The sequence below is a fragment of the Bufo gargarizans genome, chromosome 10, assembly GCF_014858855.1.
Source record: "Bufo gargarizans isolate SCDJY-AF-19 chromosome 10, ASM1485885v1, whole genome shotgun sequence".
In the NCBI taxonomy this organism is placed as follows: domain Eukaryota; kingdom Metazoa; phylum Chordata; class Amphibia; order Anura; family Bufonidae; genus Bufo; species Bufo gargarizans.
The window spans coordinates 24,932,856-24,959,967 of NC_058089.1; the positions used below are offsets into that span (position 1 = coordinate 24,932,856).

The 27,112-nt window shown below is 47.6% G+C and overlaps 1 protein-coding gene across 1 annotated transcript; it reads right to left on the reverse strand.

The window, feature by feature from the left end:
• LOC122921117 (cathepsin D-like) lies at window positions 1-26,348 on the reverse strand. The gene is made up of 9 exons (XM_044271078.1): window positions 26,183-26,348; window positions 21,153-21,303; window positions 15,927-16,050; window positions 14,791-14,909; window positions 13,760-13,959; window positions 4,898-5,020; window positions 1,695-1,839; window positions 1,483-1,581; window positions 1-1,393 (listed from the first exon to the last, which is right to left on the reverse strand). Exons 1-9 carry the CDS (start codon window positions 26,251-26,253, stop codon window positions 1,232-1,234), a joined length of 1,194 nt encoding a protein of 397 aa, XP_044127013.1. The 5' UTR covers window positions 26,254-26,348; the 3' UTR covers window positions 1-1,231.
• Between the last annotated feature and the right edge of the window lie 764 nt (window positions 26,349-27,112).

Below are 27,112 nucleotides of genomic sequence, written 5' to 3' on the forward strand. Positions count from 1 at the left end.
TTTCCACAAACAAATATTTTATTCCTGAGATGTACACTAAGCAGAGTAAAGCATTTACCATCGTTTCTTACAATTCTTTCTGAAGGTTACATCTTAGCCAAGGGATTGCTTAAAAGGGGTTGCTCAAACCTGGGGACCTTTTCCTGCAGACCCCCCCCGGTGGAAACCATACTTGCCTGATCCCACCGCTGGGTTCTGGCTCCATCGCTCTCCCTCGGGCATCACGGGTCTCGGGGCCTCCCTGCGTTAACATCTGGTTTGATGAGGGTCACGTGGCCTCTGCAGCGACGTGACACCCATGTGTCATGTCACTGGGTCATGTGCCATGACACCTCTGCAGCCAATCAAACCAGATGTTGATGTGGGAAGACCTGAGACCTGTGGTGCCCAAGGGGAAAAGTCCGGCCATGCTGGCGGGGAGGGTTTGCAGGAGCAAACTACCTTTTTTTAATGGGAAACTACTCTAAATTAAATACAATTCCAGTAAACCACTTAAATCAGCAGATTTTGGCTGCAAGACAAAATAAAGGGGTGGTAATTTACAGAAAACAGAAGTAGGTTAGAAAGAGATTCCTTTGATCCAAATACCCTGCAGTCATTGAATGTGGCCATACTGCTTGACAAGAATTCAGGGGAAAGAAGAATTTATGATTGATTAAGTGCTGTAAATTCTATTCAGAACCACAACTTGTGCCTATCCAATGATTATAAATACGAGCCTCCCAGCCCTTGTAGGATAAGCACAGACCGCTATAATACAGCTCCAAACAAGAATAGCAGCGTCTTCCATCAGTGCAATGAGGAGAACTTATTACCAGCCAAAATGTATAGGAAAAGTTCTCCTGCTTTGCTTGAATCCGTTACAGTTCTTGGCAGTATTATGGCTGTCTGAAGGTAGTCTAAAGCTATGCATTTGAAACAACGGGATGGATTCACTAGGAAATCCATAAAGACTACAAGCATGTGGCCGGATTAACAGTGCATGAGTCTAGGGGAGTGGAAGTCACCCAAAAATATCTGCATCGAAGACATTTATAAGCATGTGATTGCTTCATCTCCAGCTGCTTGATCAGTAGTAGACTTAGGTTTTCCGGTCTAAAAAAAAATAACGGAAATGTGGTGAAAATACTATTGAGTAGGCTGGAGAGCCATTCAAGATGGGCTGTGACTGACAGATTGTTGTAGTAAAAATTATAAACCAAGAGGTGGGGGGAGTCAGTAGCGGATAGAATCACTTTGCTTTTGCAAACCCAACACGATCATTTGCCCGGTCAAAGACTGTGTAATATTGGCCAATGAACACATCTCCGATGATCCACAGAGGTCCAGCTGGAGGAGGAATATCGAGGCCCATGAAGCCACTTAAGCAAACGGTCCGGCCAAATTGAGTCACCTACAGAAGAAAGGAATATAGTTGATGCAAATGGCTCATCTTACAAGGTGTGGTATAACACCTGCAGGCATGGACCTTCAGAAACTCACCTTCAGCACATATTGTTCTGCAGTCAGGCTGTAGTCCACTCCTCCAAGTCTGAATGTAACTACAGGCATCGATGGGATCTTGTCACATAACACCATGTACTGCAAGAGACAGAACTGTTAGATGGAGACCCCTGTAACGCACTATGCTCACATTCAGTTCATTTATCCCCCCCCCCCCCCAGGCTACTGTTTATTACATGGTCTGAGCTCACCTCTCCATGGATCAGTGGAATGGCTCCAATAGCTTTCTGCAGGGCAGTCACTTCTTCTACTGGGCCAGTGATCAGAGAGGTCCCCGTGTCCACAATAGCCTCGCAGCCACCTTTACATAGGGCCAGCTGGTCTCCAACGCCTAACCTGCAAGGAAGGAGATAAATCACTGTTTTCTCCAACCAAATCTCAAAACCTTATTTTAACCATTTCAAGACTGGTCCATTTCCCCACTTTCAGGACCAGTACCTTTTGGGGGCTTTTAAGAAAAAAATAAAAAATAAAATAGGGTATTGCAGTTTCCCTATAAAACTGGGCATGACACACTAGCCTATTTATAGGGGGAATCTCCTCACATACACCATAGAGCTCCTAAAGTTACCCTAGCCAGAGAAATACCAGATTAGTCATTCTAGAGGTCACCGTACACAAGAGGATGGTTCCCATGGGAGAGCAAAACACCTTCTATAGTATGAACCTATGCCAAACAGGTGACAGGATCTAGACCGATCCATAGACTTCGTATTTAGCCTGTCTTCTGCAGCGAGATGAAACAGAGCTATGAGAGCGATTTTCTCTCCTGGTTCTAGTGATCGGGGGGCTTGAGGAGTGTATCTCAGCAAGAAATAAATCGCTCTCGTAGCTCCCCGTTTTATCTCACTGTAGAAGACAGGCTAAATACAAAGTCTATGGCCCCGTCTAGATTCGGTCTCCTGCAGCGAGGAGAGACATTGCGCTATGTGCAGGGCTGTGGAGTCGGTAGATAAATGCTCCAACTCCTCAGTTTTTGGTACTTCCAACTCCTCTGTATCAAAATATGCTAACTTTCAATAAAGGGGTTGTCTCATCATTGACAATGGGTGCATATCGCTAGGATATGCCCCCATTGTCTTATAGGTGCGGGTCCCACCGCTGGGACCCGCACCTATAATCAGGAACTGAGCCCTGCAAGGTAGTGGCTGGAGGACGCCGGTATGGCCACCACCAAGCCGGTTCCCCATAGAAGTGAATGGGAGTGCACCGCGCATGACCGACCACCGCTCCCATTCACTTCTATGGTGCCGACAGAAATAGCTGAGCCAGCGCTTGGCTATTTTCACCAGCCCCATAGAAAATCAAGTGCACTCTCCTTCACTTGCAGGGCTCCATTTTCGATATAGGTGCAGGTCCCAGCGATATGCCCCCATTGTTCATGATGAGACAACCCCTTTAACTGTCTGGGAGGGATGGGGGAGAACTGTCCGAGTTTTTAGGTTATAAATTTTACGGCGTTCATTTTTCAGTATAAATAATATATCTTTATTCTCTGGATCAGTATGATTTTAGGGATAGCAAATAGTGTTTTTTTTAGGTTTTACTACTTTTGTGCAATAAAACTCCCTAACTAACTTTTTTACTGAAGAAAATCTTTTTGCATAACTGCTTCCAAAAGACCCATAAGCTTTTTTATTTTTCCTTCTATAGAGTTGTGCAAGGGCTTGATTTTAGGGTAAATTACGTTTTTTGATCGCTTGTTAAGCTTTTTTTCAGTGGCGCCTAAGGAATTCTGCCTTTTTTTTTTTAATGGTGTTCACAGTAGGGTATAATTTACATGATATTTGTGTAGTGCAGGTAGTTACGGATGCGGCAAAAAAAATAAAATAAAAAAATAAAAATATAAATATAATATCTATCTATACACACACACACACACTTTTTTTTAACTTAAAACACATCAGCACCCCACAAATTGCATTTGCAAGGTGCAGATAGGAGACAGAGGGAGTCCGCTCCCTCTGACACCGCTTACATGCGGCGGGCGCCATTGCCCGCAGCATGTAAGGAGTTAAACAGCCCAGATTGGTACTGGCTGTTACAGCAGGAGTGAGTTTCATGTGAGCGGAGGACCCATACAGTGCTTAAACCAGGCAACCATGAAAAGGCGGTGGCCCAGCCTAAGGCCCTTTAGTGACTGCCGTAAGCAGTTCTAGTCAGGAGACAGGTTCTCAATTCTGATAAAGTGGCAAATTGTGCTGTAACTACAACCATAAACTGGAACCTAGTATCCCAGGCTGTGATCAAACCACTGCATCTTATGAACGCTCATTCCTGATAATTGGTCCATGTAAAAGGTCCTTTTTCTCCTGATAATTTCAGATCTTCAGGGTAGAGAGCTGTCTTTACAAGAAGTAATCACCTCTGCTCTATGGGGACAAGTGGTCAACACAGCAAACACTTGTCCCCCATAGAAATTAAATTTTCCTGCGCAGCAGATTGCAGTTTATACACCATGATCTGCTGCACAGGAACAGTGTCAGAAGAATGACATGTTCATCGGATGATCGCCAGCACTTTTTAGGTCACTTTCCAGCGGGGGAACAGCCTGCCAGATCCATGCTAACGCTAGCCCACCGTGCCACCGGAAGTCCACTCTGGCCTCATTTACTATAATGTAGGCGGGCCAGAGGTCCGGCCACAGCATGGCAAACATGCCGAGAGATGGCTGGAATAAAACTACAGCATGCTGCGGTTTTTGTCCAGCCGCCTCTCAGCATGTTTGCCGTGCTGCGGTCGGACCTCCGGCCCGCCCTGATTATAGTGCATGGGGCCTGAGGACTTCCAGTAGCATGGATCCGGCTACTGCAAGTGTGTAAGTAGCTTTACACAGACAGATTATTGGGAATAACTGTTTCTACAAATGCTCATTCCTGATAACTTGCCAGATAATTAGTCCTTGTAAAAGGACCTTAAAAAGGGTGCTACTGACCACCAGACAACCGAGTAAACTGCTTTCTCATTGGGTGATCGCATCTTCCATGCGGCACACTGCCCTGTGTAAACAGAAGATGTGCTGCCAACAATGGTTGACGAAAAATTGTAATAATGCTCCTTCACTTTGCACTGGGCTGTTTGAAAGGCCCTTTAAATGAGTGTCAATCGACTTGCATATCAATGACCAGTGGTCCATTATTGCCAGGAACTGGCCTGTGAAAGAGGAACCTACTGTAGTTATCTTTCTAGACCATGGATGTCAAACTCATGGCCCTCCAGATGTTGCAAAACTACAACTCCCATCATTCTCTGATAGCTGTAGTATGCCCAGGCATGATGGGAGTTGTAGTTTTGCAACAGCTGGAGGGCCACGAGTTTGACATCCCTGTTCTAGACAATTACAATGCTTTAAAAAATAAAAACACACAGGATGATCCCCCTTCTGGTCACTTACTGGTCCATATGAATCTGCCAATATGCTTTACGAGTCACATTCAAGTAGTTGAAGTCTCCAGTGTAGTATGTTGGGTCAGTGCCTCCGAGTAGCAGTTCTCCTCCTGGCTCAGTAGTAGGGTTCCTAACAAAAGAATTGTGGAAACATCATTAGAAAAGCAGTGGGGTGTAACTGATACATAATGAGTTAACGCAATCCAAAACACCATCTAAGGGCATGGTCAAACAGGGCGGATATGCTACAAAGACAAGAATAGGCATTTTTATAGTGGACGGCCCGTTCAATTTCACAAATTGCAGAACACACAGGCGGCATCTGTGTTTTGTGGATCCGCAATTTGTGGACCGCAAAACATGGCATGATCGCGTGCATGTAGTCTAATACAGTAGCCGCAAAAAAAGGATTACATTTTTCCAAATCTGTTCCACACGCTGTGGAAAACTCCACGTGGAATCCCCACAGAAATGGACATGCAGGGTACACACTAAAGCACCAGCCTGTTAATTTAGGTTTTAGATTTTCTCTGTGGATTTTACTCTTTACAATTCATGGGGCAAAATCCCGGCAAACCGGCAGCAAAATTTGCAAAGAGTCTGCAAATAATGCCTCATTCACACGTCCGTGTCTGAGGAAATCCGTAAAGGATCCGTGGTTTGGTCCGCATGTCTGTTTTTTTTTTTTTTTTTTTATCTCCACGTGTTTCATGGACAAGGCACACCTGAAAAATAATCTTCGTAGCATCTCCTCCTAAAGCCCCAGTCACACATCCGATAGTGCTACTGCACAAATTTCCATAAAGCGCACAATTTCCTGTTCGCCCTTCTACAAGCGACACCAGCTTGAAAAAGGCCAAGTCAGCCGAAACGTCACATGATTTGTACAACCGCCTATCTAATACACGTTGAAATCTTCTTGCAACATACATCTAGTGCTGGAGTTTACCATCTGTTACATAATTATCCATTCACACAACTATTTTTGCACTGCATTTTTTGCAGGATGGATGTGGACCCATTCGTTTCCGGGGGTCCGCCAAAAAACAAAACCACACAGAACATGTCCAATTCTTGTCTATTTTACAGACAAAAAAAAAAAAAAAAAAAGAATTGTTACAATGGGTCCCCGTTTCAACACAGATGAAACAGACGTCATCTGTATTTTTTACAGATCCACGTTTTGTAGATCGCTAAATACATACAAGAATAGGCATTTGCGGACGTGTGAATGCACGCTAACAGTCTGTGGAACATGGATGTGTTGTACCTTCTTACAACAGACACAAGGGTTTGACATTGAGGTAAGGTATGTGTCACCAAGGTTCCTGGTATTTTCATGTGTCAGCAGCAGCTAATGCTGATTGACACTTTGCTATTTAGTATGGCTGTAAATAGCTGATCTGGGACAGCTCTTACTGAGAGTAGTCAAAGTGCTGGGTGGGTGACTACTCCCCACATGCCAGGCCGAGTCTTGGCAGGCTTTAAAAAAAAAAAAAAAAAAAAAAAAAACACACCACACACACCACACACACCACACACCAGCCAGCACAGTCAAGTGCTGTGGATTACCTCCCTCTGACAGTGGAGCTCTGGAGATCTCTGTGCTGAGGTCTAAAGACCGCGTGTCAGGCGAGCAGGCCGCCTTAAAGCCTGCAAGTGGACTTTGAGGCTGAGCATTCAGCCAGGTGTGAACTGACACAGAGGATACCAGGTGAACTTTATTTTGTTTTTCTGTGTGTGAACAAGCACCAAGCCTGAAAAGTGACTGTTGTGTTATGTTGTAAGTGTGAATAAACACTGCAGAGTGATTTACAACCTGGTCCTATGCCTCTATACTGCGTCCGCTAACCTGCCTACCAGAGGGAATCCCCATAAACTATAATAGGCGTGATGGACAAAATAGAGCATGCATCTGTGCTAAAATAATGGACGGGTGCGTTGCGGGAAAATGCGCGATTTTTCCGCGCGAGTGCAAAACATTGTCATGCGTTGCACTCGCGTGAGAAAAATCGCGCATGTTTGGTACCCAAACCCGAACTTCTTCACAGAAGTTCGGGCTTGGGATTGATGTTCTGAAGATTGTATTATTTTCTCTTATAACATGGTTATAAGGGAAAATAATAGCATTCTGAATGCAGAATGCATAGTAAAACAGCGCTAGAGGGGTTAAAAAAAAAAAATAAAAATTTTTTAACTCACCTTAGTCCACTTGATCGCGAAGCCGGCATCTCCTTGTGTCTCCTCTGCGCTGAACAGGACCTGGGGTTAGCTGCTATACCGGTTAAGGACCTTTGATTTCGTCACTCCGGTCATCACATGGTATGTCACATGATCTTTTACCATGGTGATTCACCATGGTAAAAGACCATGTGATGACCGGAGTGACATCATCAAAGGTCCTTAACCAGTATTTAATGAAGCAGCTCACCCCAGGTCCTGTTCAGCGCAGAGGAGACACAAGGAGATGCCGGCTTCGCGATCAAGTGGACTAAGGCGAGTTAAATTTTTATTTATTTATTTTTAACCCCTCTAGCGCTGTTTTACTATGCATTCTGTATTCAGAATGCTATTATTTTCCCTTATAACCATGTTATAAGGGAAAATAATAATGATCGGGTCTCCATCCCGATCGTCTCCTAGCAACCGTGCGTGAAAAAACGAGATTTTTGTGAACTCACCTGTAAAATCTCTTTCTCGCGTAGTTCATTGGGGGACACAGACCGTGGGTATAGCTGCTTGCTGCCACTAGGAGGCGACACTAGGCTAAGAAGTGATAACTCCTCCCCTGCAGGCTATACCCCCTCCAGCCTGGAGAGAGCATATCAGTTTGTGCCCAAGCAATAGGAGTAGGAGAAAAAATCAATAAGGAAAATACAGTAAACAACCCATAACTGACAAACATCAGTCGGAATGCACCAGAACTGAGGACCATACTGGCCCACCAACCGCCAATATGTGCGGCAAACAGAACACTGGGTGGGAGCTGTGTCCCCCAATGAACTACGCGAGAAAGAGATTTTACAGGTGAGTTCACAAAAATCTCGTTTTCTCGCTAGTATCATTGGGGGACACAGACCGTGGGACGTCCTAAAGCAGTCCACGGGGAGGGAAACAAATCACACGCCCCTGGAGAAAAAACGCCCTCGAGGATGCGTCATCCGCTGCCGCCTGCATAATCTTGCTGCCTGGAGCAGCAACAGTTGATGTCTAGAAACGCCCCCCCGAAAAACTCGGCGAACTTGCCGGAAGACCAAGACGCTGCCGTCCAGAAGCGATGTCTGGAGTAGATGAACCCGAGAAATGACGACCGCTGGTCGGCCAGGCCATCACTCCGCTAGGAAGCAACCGACAGGCAGACATCCCAGGAAAAAAAGCATCCCGTTGGAAGACGCCAGCTATGACAAGGACCTCCAAGAAAATCAGGCAGAAAAACCCATACAGCGGAACGCGCCAACGCGCCAGGTATGGACCAGCAAATCTCTGAGGCCAAAATAGATGGCTGATGGAGAGCCCGCCCGCAAAATACGAGGGAGAAAGAAGAGAAAACCATGTCCGAGATGACCCGGAAAGCGGCGACCTTCCGCCAGAAAGAAAATTCTGGCGGAGCACTGCCTGATGCAAATGACAAAGGACAAATGGACGTACAATAAGAAGAAGAAGAAGTCCCAGAGGGGGGGGGGCTTGTTTGTTCCTGAAACGCCTCCAGCGATCTACCGATCGTCGGGGCGAAGCCAGTTGTTGACCACAACTGTGGAAGCGGAACCAAAATCCAGGTCCGCAGGACCCTCCTCTGGTTAAAGAAACCGGTAATGGAAAAACCCCATAATTGACATATATCGACTTCCGGGCAGAGACCAAGATAAGAGAATACTCTCCATGGAAAAAAAATAAAATAAAATAGATCCCGGATTCCATAGCTATACAACCCATTGCCACCGGTCGAGGAGACCGAAGGGGAATGTGGTCAGCCATCCAGCTAGAGGAAGGCCAGGAAGAAAAATAGGCATGTTCCGTTCAAGGAACGAAATCCCCACCAGTGGTGACAAGGTGTGACAGTCACCCACTCAGCCTGGCTTGGGGGGACCGTAGTCCACCCCCGGAAGGAGCAGAGAAAGGAATGACCACCATCGCTTGATGTGACACAGAAGTAATCCTAACTGAAGGAAGGAATCACTGTAGTGGTCGATGAGTGCCACAGGGACTAAGCTACCCAGTCGAGCGCGCCCAAGTAAGGTGCTGATAGCTATGGCATTGATGCCAGTGCCAAACCAGAGTTGACGACACAAGAACAATAGTTGTCAGAGCAACGGACAGTCAACAGCAATGAAGACCATTAAGAGGTCAGGGCAAGCCCATTGCCATCAGGGACTGGCACTTTACAGATCTCCTGGTAATGAATACACCCCTGAGGAGGAGCCCATACAAAGGAAGCCGCCAGAGTAACGCAAAGGCCACACTCCAGCTGAGGAGGAGGCCACCCCGTACAGGATACCAATCCCAAGTCAGAAGAAACTGCCGTCTGAGGAAGGAACTGTGCATTAGGAATGTCAGTAGGAACCCTAGCATGTAGTGGAGATGTAAATACCCCTTGTACAGTAATATCTACAGCCTGCTCCTCCCAGCGTAAAACTGAGGAAGAGGCCTAAGGACACCCAGAAGTAGCATGGAACCAAGCTATCCCAGTTAACCAGAGCCATCCTGAGGCATTCCATCTAAAAAAGGGGGCAAAACCAGAGCAACCGCCGAAGCAGTGACAGGGTAGAACCCCTATCTGAGGGGGCTGACCCACTGCCATGAGTTCGATCTCCGGCCCTTGTGCAAACTACCCTTGCTCTCTTGTCAGAAGTGGGATCTGAACCCACGCCTCCATTTGGAGACCCGAACACCCCACACACGGAAGAGATTAACTCTTGAGTCCGGCACATTAGACCACTCGGCCATCCTGACTTAGAGAACACGCTGTAGTAGTCCATGCAGAATGCCAGCCAAACACCCTCACCTAATGAGGAAGCGAGGTGGCCCAGAATGCAGAGTCAGTGCAACCTTGGGCTCGCTGGGTCGTAAACCCAACATTTGAATAATGGCGTGCATCCACACGCTGTAGAGGACCAATTTCTGACCGACCTGAACGGTGGAGGCCCATAGGGATGGGAATCTAGGGCACCTGAAGAGTTGCTGAGCGACTCCCCTAAGAGAACAAGGACGACCTATCTGCGCCAACAACCAGTACCAGAAGAGACGGGAGGATACAGTATGGGAGCAGTCCCAGTATCCATATACCTCTAGATGAAGAGTACCAGGCACCAATGGCAACGACTGTTGCCGCGGCCCACCCGTGAAGGAAGCCAAGGCATCTAGTGCGCAGGCTTAGTTGAATTTAAGCATGCATAGATGCTCAGTGATTTCCTGTTAGATGTAGAAAGGGGTAATGCCGCGACTGTTGAATAGTATTCAGTGGTAGCGCAATCCTCCGTCAAGGAAGGGAGGTAGGGAGATGATCAGAACCGCATCCAACGGTAGTGTAATAACCCCCTCCGTGGAGGGGGTAACATGTACTGTAAGCACTACACTCAATGGAAGTGCAACCACTCCACCTATGAAGGGGAGAAAAATATATAGGGAGTACTGTATCCTGAGTTAGCGCAAGTACCTAACCTATGGCAGGGGGTAATGCACCCAATAGGAATTGACCCCAATGGCAGAGAAGTACACCCCTATGGAAGAGGATAATGCATATGAATAGTCCCGTTCCCGGTGGGTAGAGAACTCCTCCACCTAAGCAAGGTGGTAATACTTACAGCAAACATTGCCACCCGTGATAAAGCCATAACGCCTCCTATAAGAGAGGCTAATGCATAACGCCAGTACTGTACCCAGTGGAACAGCAATCCGTCAACAACCGAAAGGGGAGACGCGAATGGCTGGCACTGACCAGAGCAAGTGCAGTCAGTCCACCTGTGGAATGAGGGAATACAAAGGGAAAGTACTGTATCCAGTAGCAATGCAAATGCCGCCTAAGGAAGGGGCAATGCAGACAATCAGTACTGCCGGTAGAATGGATGCAGTCTAGAAGATTCACATCAGAGTCCGCAGAACTGTTCCTTGTTCCCTCAGAACCAACCCCTGTCAGAAGGGAGGGTTCTGAATATCACCCTAATGAGGAAGGGTGGAGGTGCGGAGGAGACCGAGGAGGAAGTGTCCTGCTCGTGCGCAGCTCTACCTCTGAGCATTGAGCCATGGCAGTTGCAGGCTGTGACGGCGGCGATATAACCATCAAAACACCCAGGAGGTGGAATCGGCATCCCTACCTGACCGCTCACAGGATTGTGAGGGCGGCACTCAATCAACCCACAATCCAGGAGGGTGGATTGGGAACTGCCAGAGGTCCTCCATTGGATTGCGAATGTGGATTAACAACCAAATGACCCAAGAGGGGTGGATTGGGAATCCAGCAGCTGTGCTCCCCCGGCTTTGTGCAGGTGGAGCATTATAAACCAAACGGCCCCGTAGGGTGGATTGGGAATCCTGCAGATGTGCTCCCCCGGATCCGTGCAGGTGGAGCATTATCAACCAAACGGCCCCGTAGGGCGGATTGGGAATCCTGCAGATGTGCTCCCCCGGATCCGTGCAGATGCAGCATTATCACCAAACGGCCCCGTAGGGCGGATTGGGAATCCAGCAGATGTGCTCCCCTGGATTTGTGCAGGTGGAGCATTATCAACCAAACGGCCCCGTAGGGCGGATTGGGAATCCTTCAGATGCGTTCCCCTGTATTTTTGTAGGTGGAGTATTATCAACCAACCGGCCCAGCGGGCGGATTGGGGATCCGTCAGATGTGCCCCCCTGTATTTGTGCAGGTGGAGCATTATCAACCAAACGGCCTCAGCGGGCGGATTGGGAAACCTTCAGATGTGCTCCCCTGTATTTGTGCAGGTGGAGTATTATCAACCAAACGGCCCAGCGGGCAGATTGGGAACCTTCAGATGTGCTCCCCTGTATCTGTGCAGGTGGGGCATTATAAACCAAACGGCCCGTATGACGGATTGGGAATCCCTCAGATGTGTTCCGCTGGGTCTCACATGTGGTGGCCTATACACCAGACGACCCAGGAGGGTGGTCTGGGAATTCTTCATGTGTGCATTCTCACCAGACAGCCCCGGAGGGCGGATTGGGAAACTGTGAGCAATCCTCCCCTGTCCAACAGGACATGGGCCCAGCCCCATACCCCACCACCAGGGTGGACATGCCGGCCGGAAGGGGTTAGGGTTAACTTCCCAATCTAAGGTAATTGGCCTGCAGAAGGGGACTCCGGATAATGCAGTGATGGCTGCAAACAAACAACTTGCCACCAAGGGTTAACCCAGATCAGAGGACCGGAGGCGGAGCTCAGCGGGCACCTGAGGGAGGAGCGACAGCTAGTCGGGGAGAATCCGCGCCAAAAGGACGAACCCGCCCCCTCCATAACTGGAATGAAAGTTGCGGCCTAGTAGGCCGCAAAGCCGGGATATAAAGTTCGGCGCACAGCCGACCGGGGGTACTGCCGGCCGGTTACCACAGCGGGGCCTGGAGAGCAACCGCCGATGTCTGCCCACTGATCTGGAGGGTGTGTGTCCCCTCTCGCTGCGGGAACCCATCCCGTGCCGCTAAAGGCTGCCCGGGCTGAGTCCCGGTAGGCCCGAAGAGGAGCCGGGGCCTAAATTTTAGCGCCGGCCGAACGAATAGCCGGCCGGGAAGTGGAGTGACCGGAGAGGCGCTCTGCAAGCGCCCTGGCCGAACGCCGGCCGCGGGAGCTCACCCCGCAGGCCGTACAACTGGACCAGTGCCGGCTGCCGGAACGGAATCTGATGAGAACCCAGGCCCCCCGTATGGACAGAAGCCCAAACCTACATTGGGGCCTGAGGCAATGTGGGGCCCTCACCAGGAATGGCCCATCTGAGGAAAAAGGTCCTCCATCTATGATGAGGTGACCGGGGGGAAGGGGGAGGGCCGAGGTACTTACCCAATGCGGACTACTCACCCCATCTTCATCCTCTTCCCTTCACCCTTTCTCAGAGTACCAGCAGGGTCACCTCTTCAGCCGCTGGCACAAAAAGTGGCAGGAGACTGGAATGGCGGAGGGTCTCGCCTGATTCAGGTGACCCCTTGGCTGGCGGGAAGCAGGGGAGCTTGGCTGCCCTGGTCCACTTCCGTTTCTTGGGGAGGGCGAGCGGTGAGGGATACCGACACCGGCCTTGCTCCCGGGGTAGACAGAGTGGCTAGGCGACTCTGTTTCCCCAAACCTAAAAGAGGAAAAAGATAAAATAATAAAAGTAAGCCGCCCTGCAAAAGCAGGGAGGTCTGCCTCCTACGACACTAAGCTAAAAACTGATATGCTCTCTCCAGGCTGGAGGGGGTATAGCCTGCAGGGGAGGAGTTATCACTTCTTAGCCTAGTGTCGCCTCCTAGTGGCAGCAAGCAGCTATACCCACGGTCTGTGTCTCCCAATGATACTAGCGAGAAATTGCACCGCATCCGTACTTGCTTGCGGATGCTATGCGATTTTCACGCTTCCCATTCACTTCTATGGGGCCTGCGTCGCGTGAAAATCGGACAATATAGAGCATGCTGCGATTTTCACTCAACGCACAAGTGATGCATGAAAAATCACCGCTCATGTGCACAGCCCCATAGAAATGAATGGGTCAGGATTCAGTGCGGGTGCAATACGTTCACCGCACGCATCGCACCCGCACGGAAAACTCGCCCGTGTGAAAGGGGCCTAATAGCTTCCCAAGAAACTGCCCCAGTCACAATGTTGGAATATCACTGGTGGGTGTAAGAGGAGCCAAGACCAGACATCTGTTAGGAGCCGATCAAAGATAATTACCTGTTCAAATAAAATGAGAAAACATTGTCATCTACAAGCTTCTGATCCATGATGTCATCAAACACAGTAGGTACTCCATCCACAGAGATCCGAGGATAGCCCATGCCTAAAATGCCATCAAACTTTGCTGCCACGAATGTAATACCGGGCTGTTTTATAGCTTCTGCAAAAAGCTGGCCTTTTATTGCAATGTTCCCGATCTGAAAAAAAATAAAAAAAATTCATAAGGGAATTCATATTTAACCATGGTCAATGAACATCATCCATTACATGTCATGGAGCCAGGAGGTTCTGGGATCTGAGCAGCTGAAATGCAGTAAATAAATATCCTAGTAACCAGGGAACTTAAAAAATAAATAAAAGTGGCCCCATGTCGTAGGCGGGTCCAAATTGATAGGAAGTGAGGCAAAACAAGTAGGCATGGACAACAGAAGTAGGCGGGGCCTTCAATATTGTAGTGCACCACAAAATACCACCCCAGCAGAACCAAATAGCAAAGTGCAGCACAAAAATACTGCCGTCTGAGGACAGGGATACAGTTGAGTTCAGGAGGGCTCCTGCGGGTGTTGGCAGGGGCATAAGTACCTAATGCTCCTAGCATTAATTAATGCTTAGAGCACCAGATAGTTATATACCCAGCCAGCAGCTGTGAGAAAGGGTTTGGTGGCCACCCGGGCATCATCCCACAGGGAAATTTCCCTCTAGGGTCTACGGCCAGTGCATCCCTGCAGGGGAGACAGGGCCAAGGTCTGACCAGCCATTGGGCATCGTGCTGCAACAAGGTCAATGGCTTCTAGAGCGGTGGTCTGATCGGCTACTGCATGTGGTCACGAAACAGTTAAAAGGGTTTATCCAAGACTATTACACCGCCGCTGCTTCTCCCCTTGTGTGGATGAAAACATCTGGTGTCAGGGGGGGGGGGGAAATTAAAGGCAGGCGGGGACAAGCCTCCCTCGTATCACCCGCGATGCAACCCCTTTAATATAAGGAATGTAAGAGTAAGTTAGACAAGACAAAAGATCTGGTCTTACCGATACAGTGTCCTGGCTGATGTATCCGGACAGGCTCCCGCTGCCATACTGAATGGAGAAGTCTGTACCATTCTTAACATAGGTTGAGGATTTGGAGCAGTCATACTTATGGTGTACCACTGTGATAAGGGAAGACTGGGTTATTCATGTGATAAAACACTAGAACAAAAAAAATTAAAATACATTTTTATATATAAAAATTGTGTACCCTATAGTAATACAAACATCTTAAAGGTGCTGTACACGATTAGAAAAACATGGCTGCTTTCTTCCAAAAATATAGCCACTCCTGCCTCCACAGGTGGTGTGCAGTACTGCAGCTCAGCTATGTTTATTGATTGCGAAGTACTGATTGGTTTTGTCCCTTTTATAATCGCCTTCTATACTTTGTACCTATAGCTCGATAACATACATAAACCCCAATTGTGCTGAGAAAGCCATATTCCCGAGTGTTTACCTCAGAGACATGTGTGCTGCACACTGGACATCCTTGGGAGGAAATGCTGAAGGGCACTCCATTGAGAAACTTCATCCAGGTAGGATGAATTAATATCCTGATCTGTTGCATCACCATGGGGGTGTCTGCTCACAGTTCCCCCCCCCCCCCCCCCCGTATTGTATGTGTAGGCCAAGGATGATTTTTTTTAACTACTCTGTATGTGATTTGTCCATTTTACTTTAAATATATTTACTAAGTGTAATTTAATATATTCACTTAGCCTGTGTAAGCCTATTCATTCCCAAATAGTTGAATTCACATTTTAAAATGAGGTGCCTAGCTGCAATACTGGATAAAGCATGAATAGGCATGAAACCGTTTCTGGAAGCCACCATGTTTATCAAGCCCTGTACAATTCCTTGAGGCTTCGTTCCATCAGTGGAAACAATACAATGTCTGCAATACAGCCCAGAATAGGACATGTGCTATCATTTGTGGAACAACCACACGGATCTGCAGCAATGGATGCCAGGTCATGTCAGACTACTTCATCTGGTAGACCAGGGAGGAATCCCTACCAAATAATCACCAGCAGCCATATTGATCCACAGATGATATTCAAGAAGATGTAAGTGCATGTTACTAAATTTCTTGGTGAAAAAACCCATAAAAAAAAATAAAAAAAGTGCAAACTCACAGCAGGCAATGTCGAAGAAGGAGCAGTGGATTGATGGCACCCAGAGGTTGGAGGAACCAGTGTCAAACACCACCATGAAGGGCTGTGGAGGGGTTCCAATGCCAATCTCGCCATAATACTGGGCCTAGCAAGGAAGGAAAACTGTTAATCAGATGAAACACAGTAAAACATCAGGCTGTGTACATGGAGTTCATCCCACAGTCAGGCTGCAATGGAGTCTTCAGTGATATCACATGAGAGTAGCATCCGGCCTGAAACCCGCCTCATTTCTATACGTCTGCGTACATGTGTTCTTTCTCCTAGGTATTACCGTTACATACTTGTCATGACGCCCCCTGCTGTTCTGTAGATTCCCTGATCTCATGTGATGTGCAGTCAGGCGAGTCCTGTGTGACTCCTACATCATCAGGTCACCGTATCATTTCCATGATCATTACAAACCCTGTCGGATAACTTTTCCTCGGCGATTGATTCGGTTGTATCCTTATTAACTCCATGTCTACTGGGAGCCCCCTTGATGTTTGTACTGGATAACTAAAACTCCAGCCCGGTGTCATCTGGCAGATTTAGGAGACTCTGGTTGGAGTTCCAGGTTCAAGCTCTTGATGCAGTTTTCCGAGCCGTAGCCAGAAGAGGGTTCAAAAAAAGAGGAAAATGTATGTATGCATGTATGTATGCATGTATGCATGTATGTATAACTGAACATGTAAACCCAACCTATGGGTGATCCAATTAACCCTTCAGAGAGAAGCTAGACATGATCCTATGTAACGAGCCAGTAGATCTATGCAATTTTTGGTTTAGCAAAATAAATAAAAATAAATTAAATAGAGGAAAAATTGAGAATCGTCTATGATGTTAAAACAATCTATATTTTGCTTGTAGGTCACATCGCCCGGGCCGAGCACCGGATTTCTACTACCCAGCACATGGGAGTAGTCCAGAGTTACAATCCCTCCTGTGGTCGCTTCCATATTGCCGTTATTTGTTTGCATCAGCGAGGCGATGGTTACATCAGGTGCCAGGAGGGGAAGTGGTCAGACTCATGACCTAAGACCGTTGCACAAGTTAGTTTATTTCAGTAATGCAACTAAAAGAAGAAACCTACGAGAGACTCATTACATGCAAAGTGAGATATTTAAAGCCTTTGTTATAAATTTGGATGATTGTGACTTTTGGGGTTCCATAAGCTATAAGCCATAATCTCAGAAAATTTTAATATTGTGAAAAGGTTCAATATTCTAGGCTCAAAGTGTCATTCAGTGGTTATTCATGGATTCCTGCCCACCTGCTGATGACGGACAGGGTTCTACCTAGGTTTTCTCCCTTTCTCTCTAGGAGAGAACTGCCAATCATCAGCAGATGGGTGAGAGCAGGAGATTAGGAATAACCAGGACTCTTCTAGGTAGATTTGACTCTTGTCAAGGCCTGGGCTGCAATGATCATGATGCTGGTTCTCGGGCAAACACATACTTTTAGCTGAAATCAGCATTTCGGTCACTTTTTTTATGCTGCCTTCAGTACGGTCAGCATAAAAGTTGATGACCAGTTCCCTGCTGGAAATAGTCGAGTGCTGGCCTAACGATGCGCAGAAACCCCTTGAGCACGGCCACCTCCCTATTCATCGCCTTGGGCCTGCTGGAAATAGTCGAGCCAGTGGCTGGCCTTTTTTGGAACTGTCATAGAGTTAAATGGGGGGGGGGGGCTGCACACTATTTCAGATGCTCCATTCTCCATGCTCTTCTATGGAATTACAAGAATAGCTGAGGAAGTGTGCATGCTAGGAGTTGTAGTTTCCCCCACAGCTGGAGTGCTGATCCCTGGTACAGTAGCTATGCTTGGCATTGCACTCACTTCTATGGGTCCGAGCTGCGCCTAGGCCACGTGTCCGATAAATGGGATGTTACTGGCCTAGGAGAAGTTATGAGAAGGCCACGGAGCTACTGCCAGCGCCTTCTAAAACAGCTGATCGGCGAGGGTCCCGGGTGTCAGACTGCCACCAATCATATACTGATGACCCTATCCTGAGGATAGGTTATCAGTTCTGAAGTCTCAGAAAATCCCTTTAAAGCAGAATAACACTGTTTCCTTACTACCCAGAGTTCTTTTAGTGGACCAAGGGTCAAGTCTGGGGACCCATCTAATCTGTCAGGACAGATGGGCTGCACCAAGAACCTCAAATACGAAAGGATAGCAAAAGTAGCAGTCACACAAACTTAAAATGATCCATATGTTCACATGTACTTTTCTGCAAGTCAATGTGTCATGCATCTCAAGGACGTCAACGTATAATATAAATGGGCAGCAGTGTTTGTCAGGTGAGAACAGGGAGGGGGAAGAAAAAAGGGCCCATTTTTTAAGGGAACCTGTCACCAGAAAAATGCAACATAATCTGCAGGAAGCATGTTATACGGGAGAAGGAACTGAGCAGATGGATATATACCACATTTCTCACTCTATAAGATACACCTGACCATAAGAAGCATCCAGGTTTTAGAGAAGGAAAAAACTTTTCTTTAGACCCCTATCCCTCAGACATGAAATAAAAGGACTTACCTCTCCTGCTCCGCCACTCCGGAGGATCCAACACGCTCTTCCTGCAGGGCTGCATACAGACCTGACATTGCACAGCATTAGATCATACTGCACTACGTTCTGACGCTATATGTAGTCAGGACACAGCACAGAACCAGCAGAAGACCAGGGAGAGGAGTGTAAAGCCGGCACCAGGAGCGTTCTACTCACCGCTCCTACTGTGTACCATCAGCGCTTCCATAATGGAGGCACTCATTAGTAGTCGCTTTATAAGACACACTGCAATCCTCCCTCCCTCCCCCCCCCCCCCCCCACACACACACACACACACACACACACTTCTGGAGGGGGGTGGGGTGGAGTGTGTCTTATGGAATGAAAAATACTAGGGGTGCACCGAAATTCCGGCGGCCGAAAATATCGGCCGAAAATGCACCTAATCCATTTCGGCCGATATTGGTACATATCGGCAGAAAATAGCGGGGAGGGACTGGGAGGAGGAGCTGGGGGCCGGTGCGTTCACTCTGCTCCGGCCCCCAGCTCCAGTAGTTATAAAATGTGTACAATTAATAAGGATTCTATTCATGAGGCCCCCTCTGCAGTAGAACATTCAATATAGCCACATCCTACTCACAGGGCTGTTATCTTAATGCTGGCCGGCCAGGCAGACGAGCGGCAGCGTCACGACTGACGTCATGTGCCCGGCCTACTTTCTGAATGAAGGCGGCGGCGCAGGCATGTGATGTCAGTCGTGACGCTGCCGCTCGTCTGCCCGGCCGGCCAGCATTAAGATGACAGCCCTGTGAGTAGGATGTGGCTATATTGAATGTTCTACTGCAGAGGGGGCCTCATGAATAGAATCCTTATTAATTGTACACATTTTATAACTAGTCTGTACTGGAGCGGCAATGGGCACTGTTATGGGGGGGGGGGGGGTCTGTGGATGGCACTGTTATAAATATCATTAAAAAAAAAAAAGTATTTTAAAAGTATTTGGGCAAAAAGGCAGTTTCGGTTTCCGGTCAAGGGCATCCTGAATTTTCAGTTTCGGACCAGAATTTTCATTTCGGTGCACCCCTAAAAAATACAGTATCTTTGTGTGAAAAGACTTAGTAACCCTGGCATTTTATTCTTCTAAATACCTGCTCATGTTGGGATTTGAAGAGGACAGCCTTCCCTCTATGACCATGCATACATATAGCTGTCAATCACTGATAGCTCCGCCTCCTGGACTTCAAAGCCCAGAATGGGCAGGAATTTAAATGAATGAAATACAAGTTCTACTGAATCTTTTCCTATAAAACCATATATCAATCTGCTCAGCTCCTCCTGCTCTATACCATGCTGCCTGCAACTCATTTCCGTCGGAGGTACAGTTAGGAGCCTCTGTCAAAGTCTTATATGTTGGGAAAAACAGTGCACCACGCCGCGTTATTCTTCCTGCTAACATGACGGACACCATGATGGAAACCTGGTGAACCCATTATAGTTTATTGGGGTCTGCCAGTCACTGCTGTTTCCGTCAAAAGACAGATCCAGCACTCCATTTTTGGCTTTCTGCTTCTTTGATGGACACAGACATTTAGCCTTAGAAGGGTTGTCTGCTTTTTATTAAGTGCTGGCCTACCCTCACTAGCTGATCTGGTGGGTTCTGACCCCCCGCGCCCCTTCTCATCTGCTGTTGGGCACTAGCTCTGGAAGCAGGGCGCTCCGTCTGCTTGGTAGTAGCTCCTTACTGCAGCATTGATGTCAATGGGAGCAGCGTTTCAGTGACTAGCTCAGTTCACTACCAAGTAGACAGAGCTGCCTGCTTCTGGTGCCAGGGCTACTGCCCAGCAGGGGCGCGTGGTGTCTGCCTCCTCCAATCAGCCTAGCGATGGGCTATGTTGAGGCTAGGAGTTTTCAGACTGATGATTTATCCTTTGGATAGGTCATCGGTATCTGATCGGTGGGAGTCAGACACCTGAGAACCCCTGCCAATCAGCTGTTTGAGAAGGCACAGTAGCAGGAGCGGTCTTCTCGCTGCTTCCCAAAGGCCAGTGATGTTGGAACCATAGTGACATGACCTAGACGCAGCTCAGCCCCATTGATGCCCGATATGGCTGTGTCCCCGAGGTGGTACACACACCTGACAGTGATCCACTGACGACCATCACGCCTGGTGAGGGGTCTTCTGCATCCAGGCATAGAGGGAATGGAGAGGCAGCCATGCTTGCTCAGCAAACCAGCTCCCTGGGGCACCGCTAATAGGACATGGGTGCGAGTCCCAGAGATGGGACATGCATCTAAGGCCTCATGCACATGACCGTTCTGTTTTTTGCGGTCCGCAAAACACAGAAGCCGCCTGTGTGCCTTTCGCAAATTTGCGGAACGGAACAGGCGGCCCATTGTAGAAATGCCTATTCTTGTCCACAAAACAGACAAGAATAGGACTTTTTTTTTGGTGGGGCTACGTAACGGAGCAACGGATGCGGACAGCGCACGGAGTGCTGTCCGCATCTTTTGCGGCCCTATTGAAGTGAAGGGGTCCACACCCAAAAACTGTGGCTCGGATGCGGACCAGAACAACGGTTGTGTGCATGAGGCCTAAAGGACTGTCAGGAGCATCTGCTGTATTTCATAAGACCACAGCACAACACGTGTCACTTATTTTAGGGTCACTGCCATCCACCCCCCAACACACCTACTTACATCTAAATAGTTCAGGAGCTTCTCCGGAGTGGGATCTTTGGAAGAAGGAAACCCTTCATAATATTTCCCATTTGTTCCAATCAATTTCTGTAGCTCGTCGACAGCGCCGGCCATCGTATGACGGATCGTTGGCATTTTCTTCAACGGGATCCTGCAGAGAAGCAAAGACTTAAAATCATATTAAAAAGACCCTTTGTCCCAGAATGGAGGCAGCTCTGCTCTACAGAATACCGCCTCAAACACTACTGCATATATTTTGCTGTCCGCAAAATATGGATACCGTCTTTCGCATCTGCATTTTTTGCAGACCCATTGACTTCAAAAGGATCCGTGGTCCACATTTTCAGGCCAAGTATAGGACATAATGTCACAGTAGAGAAAATGACACTTGCTGGTCGTTCTATGACTGAAAAGGCCAGAGTATGTGCCAAAATGCCCCAAAAAAGGAAGCGCACACTAAGTTAGTGTAGCCTGATACACCGATTATACCGGGCTAGTTATCACCCAAAAAAAAAAAAAATATGAGTCTGTGCGGACATCCAAAAAGCTTGGTAAGTAGTACATACAGGTATGGGAAAAAAAAAGTGGTAAATGTATAACCCTAGCTGGGGTTAAACCAGCTCTAAGGGAACTGACTGCGTGTACCACCATCACCCAGGATTAGTGGTCACTTGTTGCTACTGGCCAGCCCGGGAAAACAAACAAAGCCCAAACTAAGCCAAAACTTCCACATGTAGCGTCTGGTCAAAGTTAGACAAGAAATTCTGAACTGGTACATTTGCAGCATCAAAAGGTTGCTATCAAACGAATCTGTTGATCGTCTCTTTGCTTCCCCCTGGGATTAGGAAGAGACTTGCGTGTACACGCCAGAGAATGTCGGTATGCTGGAGCGAGAACTTTGTGCGGAGAGCCACGTTTAAAGAGGTCCTTTCATCTGGCAAAAAATTATGAACTAAGCGTCATGATCTGTACAGTGGAGAACAAGGGCAGTCTCCTCCTACTATAACCAAGCGACCGAACATACCGGAGGGCATAGCGGGAGAACGGAGCAGCGCCCAGGGATAATAGTAAGGTGGCCGGGACTCTTTTCCATTTCTGTCACCATTTTATACTTCCCTCGGTGAGGTCAGCATAAAGTTGATGACAGGTTCCCTTTTAGATCTTTCACCCAACCAAAAAGATCAAAGGCATAAGTGGGGACATAAGTATTTAAGAACACTAATCTCTGCTTCTGCGAGCACCCTGTCCAACAAGTTTATAATTCGTAATTCATCTGAAGACACACTAGATGGGGAGGGTGCTATTGGACACATTATTGGGGGTCCTTCCTTTCCCTCGGCAGATAAGTTGAAAAGGGGATCCCTGGCCTAAAAAAAAAAAAAAGAAGTGTCAAATAAATAAATCCCCCTTGATTGTGTTCCTCTTCCTCTACGCGAGTTCCCCTATGCCGATGACCTCTGGAATAAGGTGGTCTGAGATGGTATTGTGTGTGTCTCACTGATCAATAAACCATTCTTGAGTCCGCTTTTTGTAAACATAACTGGTTATTGATTATAAACTGGTCATTGGATGTTTTTTACAATGCTGGCAATTACATTAGTCACCTTATATTATTCTATCTGCCAAAACTGACACACGGTAGCCATTTTTTGGGACATGATCTATGTTGCCGGCATATTTGTTTTCACACAGTTTCTCATGTATTTCGCCATCTACCGGTTCTAAATAACTTGTTACATTTGCATATAATATTTCCTCTGGCATACTGTCTCCTTGTATGCCGACAGAGGTGATCGATAATGGCGACTGTCCCCACTGACAATCATCTAGACCCTTCTGTTGTAAAATATTCTCTGCCCATTTAATCCCTCTGGACCGATTCTAGAAGTGTAGGATGGTAGACTTATTGCATGTGGCTGTTGGTACGCTGGCGGGTTAACGAGTGGAGATCCGCCTCGCCTGCCCAGCCTCTTGGCGGTGTGTCCATTTCCCCCATATATACCGGGCCATCATAGCGCCGATACGCTGTCACTCATCACCAGTGTGGCAGCGCATTGCTCTAATCTCACCATGTGCACTATGAACCTTGCCCCTGATGAGTCCTATTGGTGAAACGCGTCGAGCCCCTCTTTCAGACGCTACAAGTGGGAGTTTTAGCTTAGTTTAGGTAGTCAGGTATTGGGCTTTATGTTGGTTTTCCCGGGCTGGTCAGTAGCAACAAGTGACCACTAATCCTGGGTGATGGTGGTACACAGCCAGTCCCCTTAGAGCTGGTCCAGCTAGGGTTATACATTTACCACTTATTTTTCCCATACCTGCATGTACTACTTACCAAGCTTTTTGGATGTCCGCACAGACTTGATGATGACTAGGGTACACTAAATTATTTTTTGGGGCATTTTCGGGCACATACTCTGTCCTTTTCAGTGATAGAACAGCCAGCAAGTGTCATTTTGTTTATTATATATTGTTTAAGGATTTGTAGATACGTACCCCCCCACCCAAAGTATGTAATTTTAGCGCCTCTTTTCCCTACTGTGACATTATTAACAAGTTGAGACGTACACCCTTAGGCCTCCTGCACACAGCCTTTTTTTCCCCCGTTTACTGGCCGTTTTCTGCATTCTGTATACAGAACCATTCATTTCAATGGGTCCGCAAAAAAAAGGAACACATACGGAAATGCATCCGTATGTCTCCCGTTTCCGTTTTTTGCGGACCCATCTATTGAAAATTTTATGTCCTGCCCAATTTTATCTATGTAATTACTGTATATGCCATACGGAAAAACCGAACAACGGATCCGTGAAAAACGGACCGCAAAACACTGAAAAAGCCATACGTCGTGTGCAGGAGGCCTTACACATTTTTTCAGATTCAGTGAAAGCGAGTATAGGACATGTGCTAACTTTCTGCAGAATGGGCACAAGCATGTGGAAAGCACATCCGTATGTCCAAAAAAAAGACAGAATATGTCCACAAAATGCAGACCATGGAAGTCAATGGACCTGCAAAATTAAAAAAATAAGATGGCAGAAAGGACACAGACCGCAAAACAGATACGGTCGCGTGCATGAGGCCTATAGGTATTTATCACTTCAAATTATTAAACTTTTTTTAAATTACCTTTAATGTAAAGATTGCTGACAAGTTCTGAAACTTACTTTGGATTTCCTCACCTTTACAAGATCTCTGCTTGCTGTCAGCAGATGTCCTCTTTTCAAAAAGGTGGACACATTTGTATGGAGCCTGACAATCCCCTACAACCTGCGGCCCCTCCAGCTGTTGCAAAACTACAACTCCCAGCATGCCCGGAAAACCTACAGCAAGGCATGGTGGGAGTTGTAGTTTGACAACAGCTGGAGAGCCGCAAGTTGAGCATCCCTGCTCTACAATATCAAGACGTTTGCAGATAACGTTGTGTCCCCCACCCCTTTAACTTCACAGCAAACTACAGTTCTTACACTATATACATCACGTGGGGTGGGTGGTCCGACATCCAGGACCCCCACAGTCCTGATTAACCAGTGCGGCTCCGTCACTTATTTTCCCAGCTTGTCCCCATGACACACAGCGGACTTGGATAACACCAGGTGGAAGGGAACGCCTCTGTATAGGACCAAGCCACAGGGTCAGCTCTCCCTAAATTTCGGGATTGGTGGGGGGGTCCCAGAGGTTGATCACCTCCAGTTATGGCACATCCAGGATGGGGGGGGGCCCTTTTAACACCCCTGTAGTAAGTGGCACAACAAAGGGAATTTCCACTCATTTGTACACACGTCATTACCATGGTCCTGGATTTACAGTCCTTCCTCGTGATCTAGGCCGGATCATATGAGCAAGCACAACCTGTGCAGACACGCAGGCCGAGCTAGAAACCTGCCCAGGCGCCGACAATATCACTGCAGAATACCAGGTCCTGTGGGACTACAAGTCTCAGCATTCTGCTTATAGAGAGACACATGGTTACGTCCCTATACCTGGGTGGGGGTCAAACCCTGCACTCCGGTATTACGGCTTCAAAAAGTCACTAAATAAGACTTTGTAACTTTTTTTTTTGCAAAAAACTTGACACTTTTTTTGCATTTTTACCCCTCCCACTGCAGTTTTGGTACGTGGATGAGGTTAGTGTGTGGAGCTGGTCTAAGGGTACGTTCACACTTGCGTCGGTAGAATCCAGCAGTCCGTATACAAACATATAGTTTTTTTTCCCAGATCCGTAAGTTTGAAAGGGAACCGCCACCGATCACTAGAACGAGGAGAGAGAAGCTCACGTAGCGCAGAGATCTCGCTCACGCAGACTTTCTATAGCGCTCTGTCAGCCCTTCTCTCTCCTCGTTCTAGTGATCGGTGGGGGTCCTCAGCGCTCCGACCACCACTGATCAAAACCTATATGATGTCACTATCACATCACTAAGTTTTTGGAAAGCGCAGTGACACTTTAAAAGATGCCCTACATTATGAAGGAGAGGCGCCATTTGGCCCCTGCCCCTAAGCGAAGGACGCAATCACATGACCGCCACCTTGGATCCTATAGAGGCAGAGGATTCCAGGCGTCGCAGTCGGGGGGGCGTCAGTGTCACGACTGTACAGTACAGGGTAACTGAGGCCATGAATATTACCGTTCACAGCATTTTTAGTGATTTATGTATATACTCACCATATTTATGAAAGTCCTGTGTCGTCCTTTTTGCAGAAGTGGGGGCGGACTGCGGACTAACCGGATCTACCGGTGGGAAGTCAACTCCGGATCCAAGCGCGGTCAGGCCTGGAGCCCAGTGCCCACAGCTCTCCCTTAGTATACCATACTGGGGGGCACGTCTTACAGCTGGGGCCCCCTAGTTACACACCATTCTGCAGGGCACCATCCAGTCCAATTATGTAAATTGTATCATTCTCACACCACTGATACATCTACCCCAGACAGAGAAACTACAACTCCCAGCTTGTTGGAGGCATACTGGGGGTTGTAGTTGCTCAGCAGCTTACATACAGTGCTGAGGCCCGCACTCATGTCTCCTCCTCCGTACCTGACGAGCGCAGACCCGGGCTGTAGTAGAAGACAACCCAGGAGCAGAGTCCACATGAGCAGTGAGTCCATGGCGGCGGCGGAGACTACGCAGGAAGAGAAGCTCACAATCTACTCTGACCGACACAGCGCCCTCTTATACACACGTGACCGGCCGTCACCTGACCCGCCTGTCACCTGACCGGCTGATGTGTTTACCGCATGACTTTGCTCTCTGTCGCCCTCTAGCGCTTCTGTTTTTGCCATCACTTTAGCATTTTAGTTCTACTTTGTTGGCAACCTTTGATTACAATGTCGTCGGAAGCTGGAATAAAAAAAATTCCCAGTAGGGTAGAATTGGGGAAAAAATAAAAATAAAATAAAATTCTGCCACAGTTTTACCACATATAGTTTTTAATTCTTAGGCCCTTTTTTACACGGGCGAGAATTCCGTGCGGGTGCGATGCGTGAGGTGAACGTATTGCACCCGCACTGAATCCGGACCCATTCACTTCAATGGGGCTGTGCACATGAGCGGTGACTTTCATGCATCACTTGTGCGTTGCGTGAAAAATCGCAGCAGGTTCTATATTCTGCGTTTTTCACGCAACGCAGGCCCCATAGAAATGAATGGGTCTGCGTGAAAATCGCAAGCAAGTGCGGATGCGGTGCGATTTTTCACGCATGGTTGCTAGGAGATGATAGGGATGAAAGCAACCCCGGACCCCATTAAAGTAAATTCACTGTAGTATTTTCCCCAATAACATGGTTATAAGGGAAAATAATAGCATTCCTAATACAGAATGCTTACTAAAATGTGGCTTGAGGGGTTAAAAAAATATATAATAATTAACTCACCTCATCCTCTTGTTTGCACAGCCGGCATCGTCTTCTTTCTTCTTCTTTCAGGACCTGAAAAAGGACCTTTGATGACGTGATCCTTCTATCTTCA

Coding starts and splice junctions, on each gene's coding strand:
- LOC122921117 (XM_044271078.1), bottom strand. CDS start 26,253: ATGGACTCACTGCTCATGTGGACTCTGCTCCTGGGTTGTCTTCTACTA. Junction 13,960..14,790: donor TCAGCCAGGACACTGTATCG/GTAAGACCAGAT, acceptor ATTTTTTTTCAG/ATCGGGAACATTGCAATAAA. Junction 1,394..1,482: donor CAGAACAATATGTGCTGAAG/GTGAGTTTCTGA, acceptor TTTCTTCTGTAG/GTGACTCAATTTGGCCGGAC.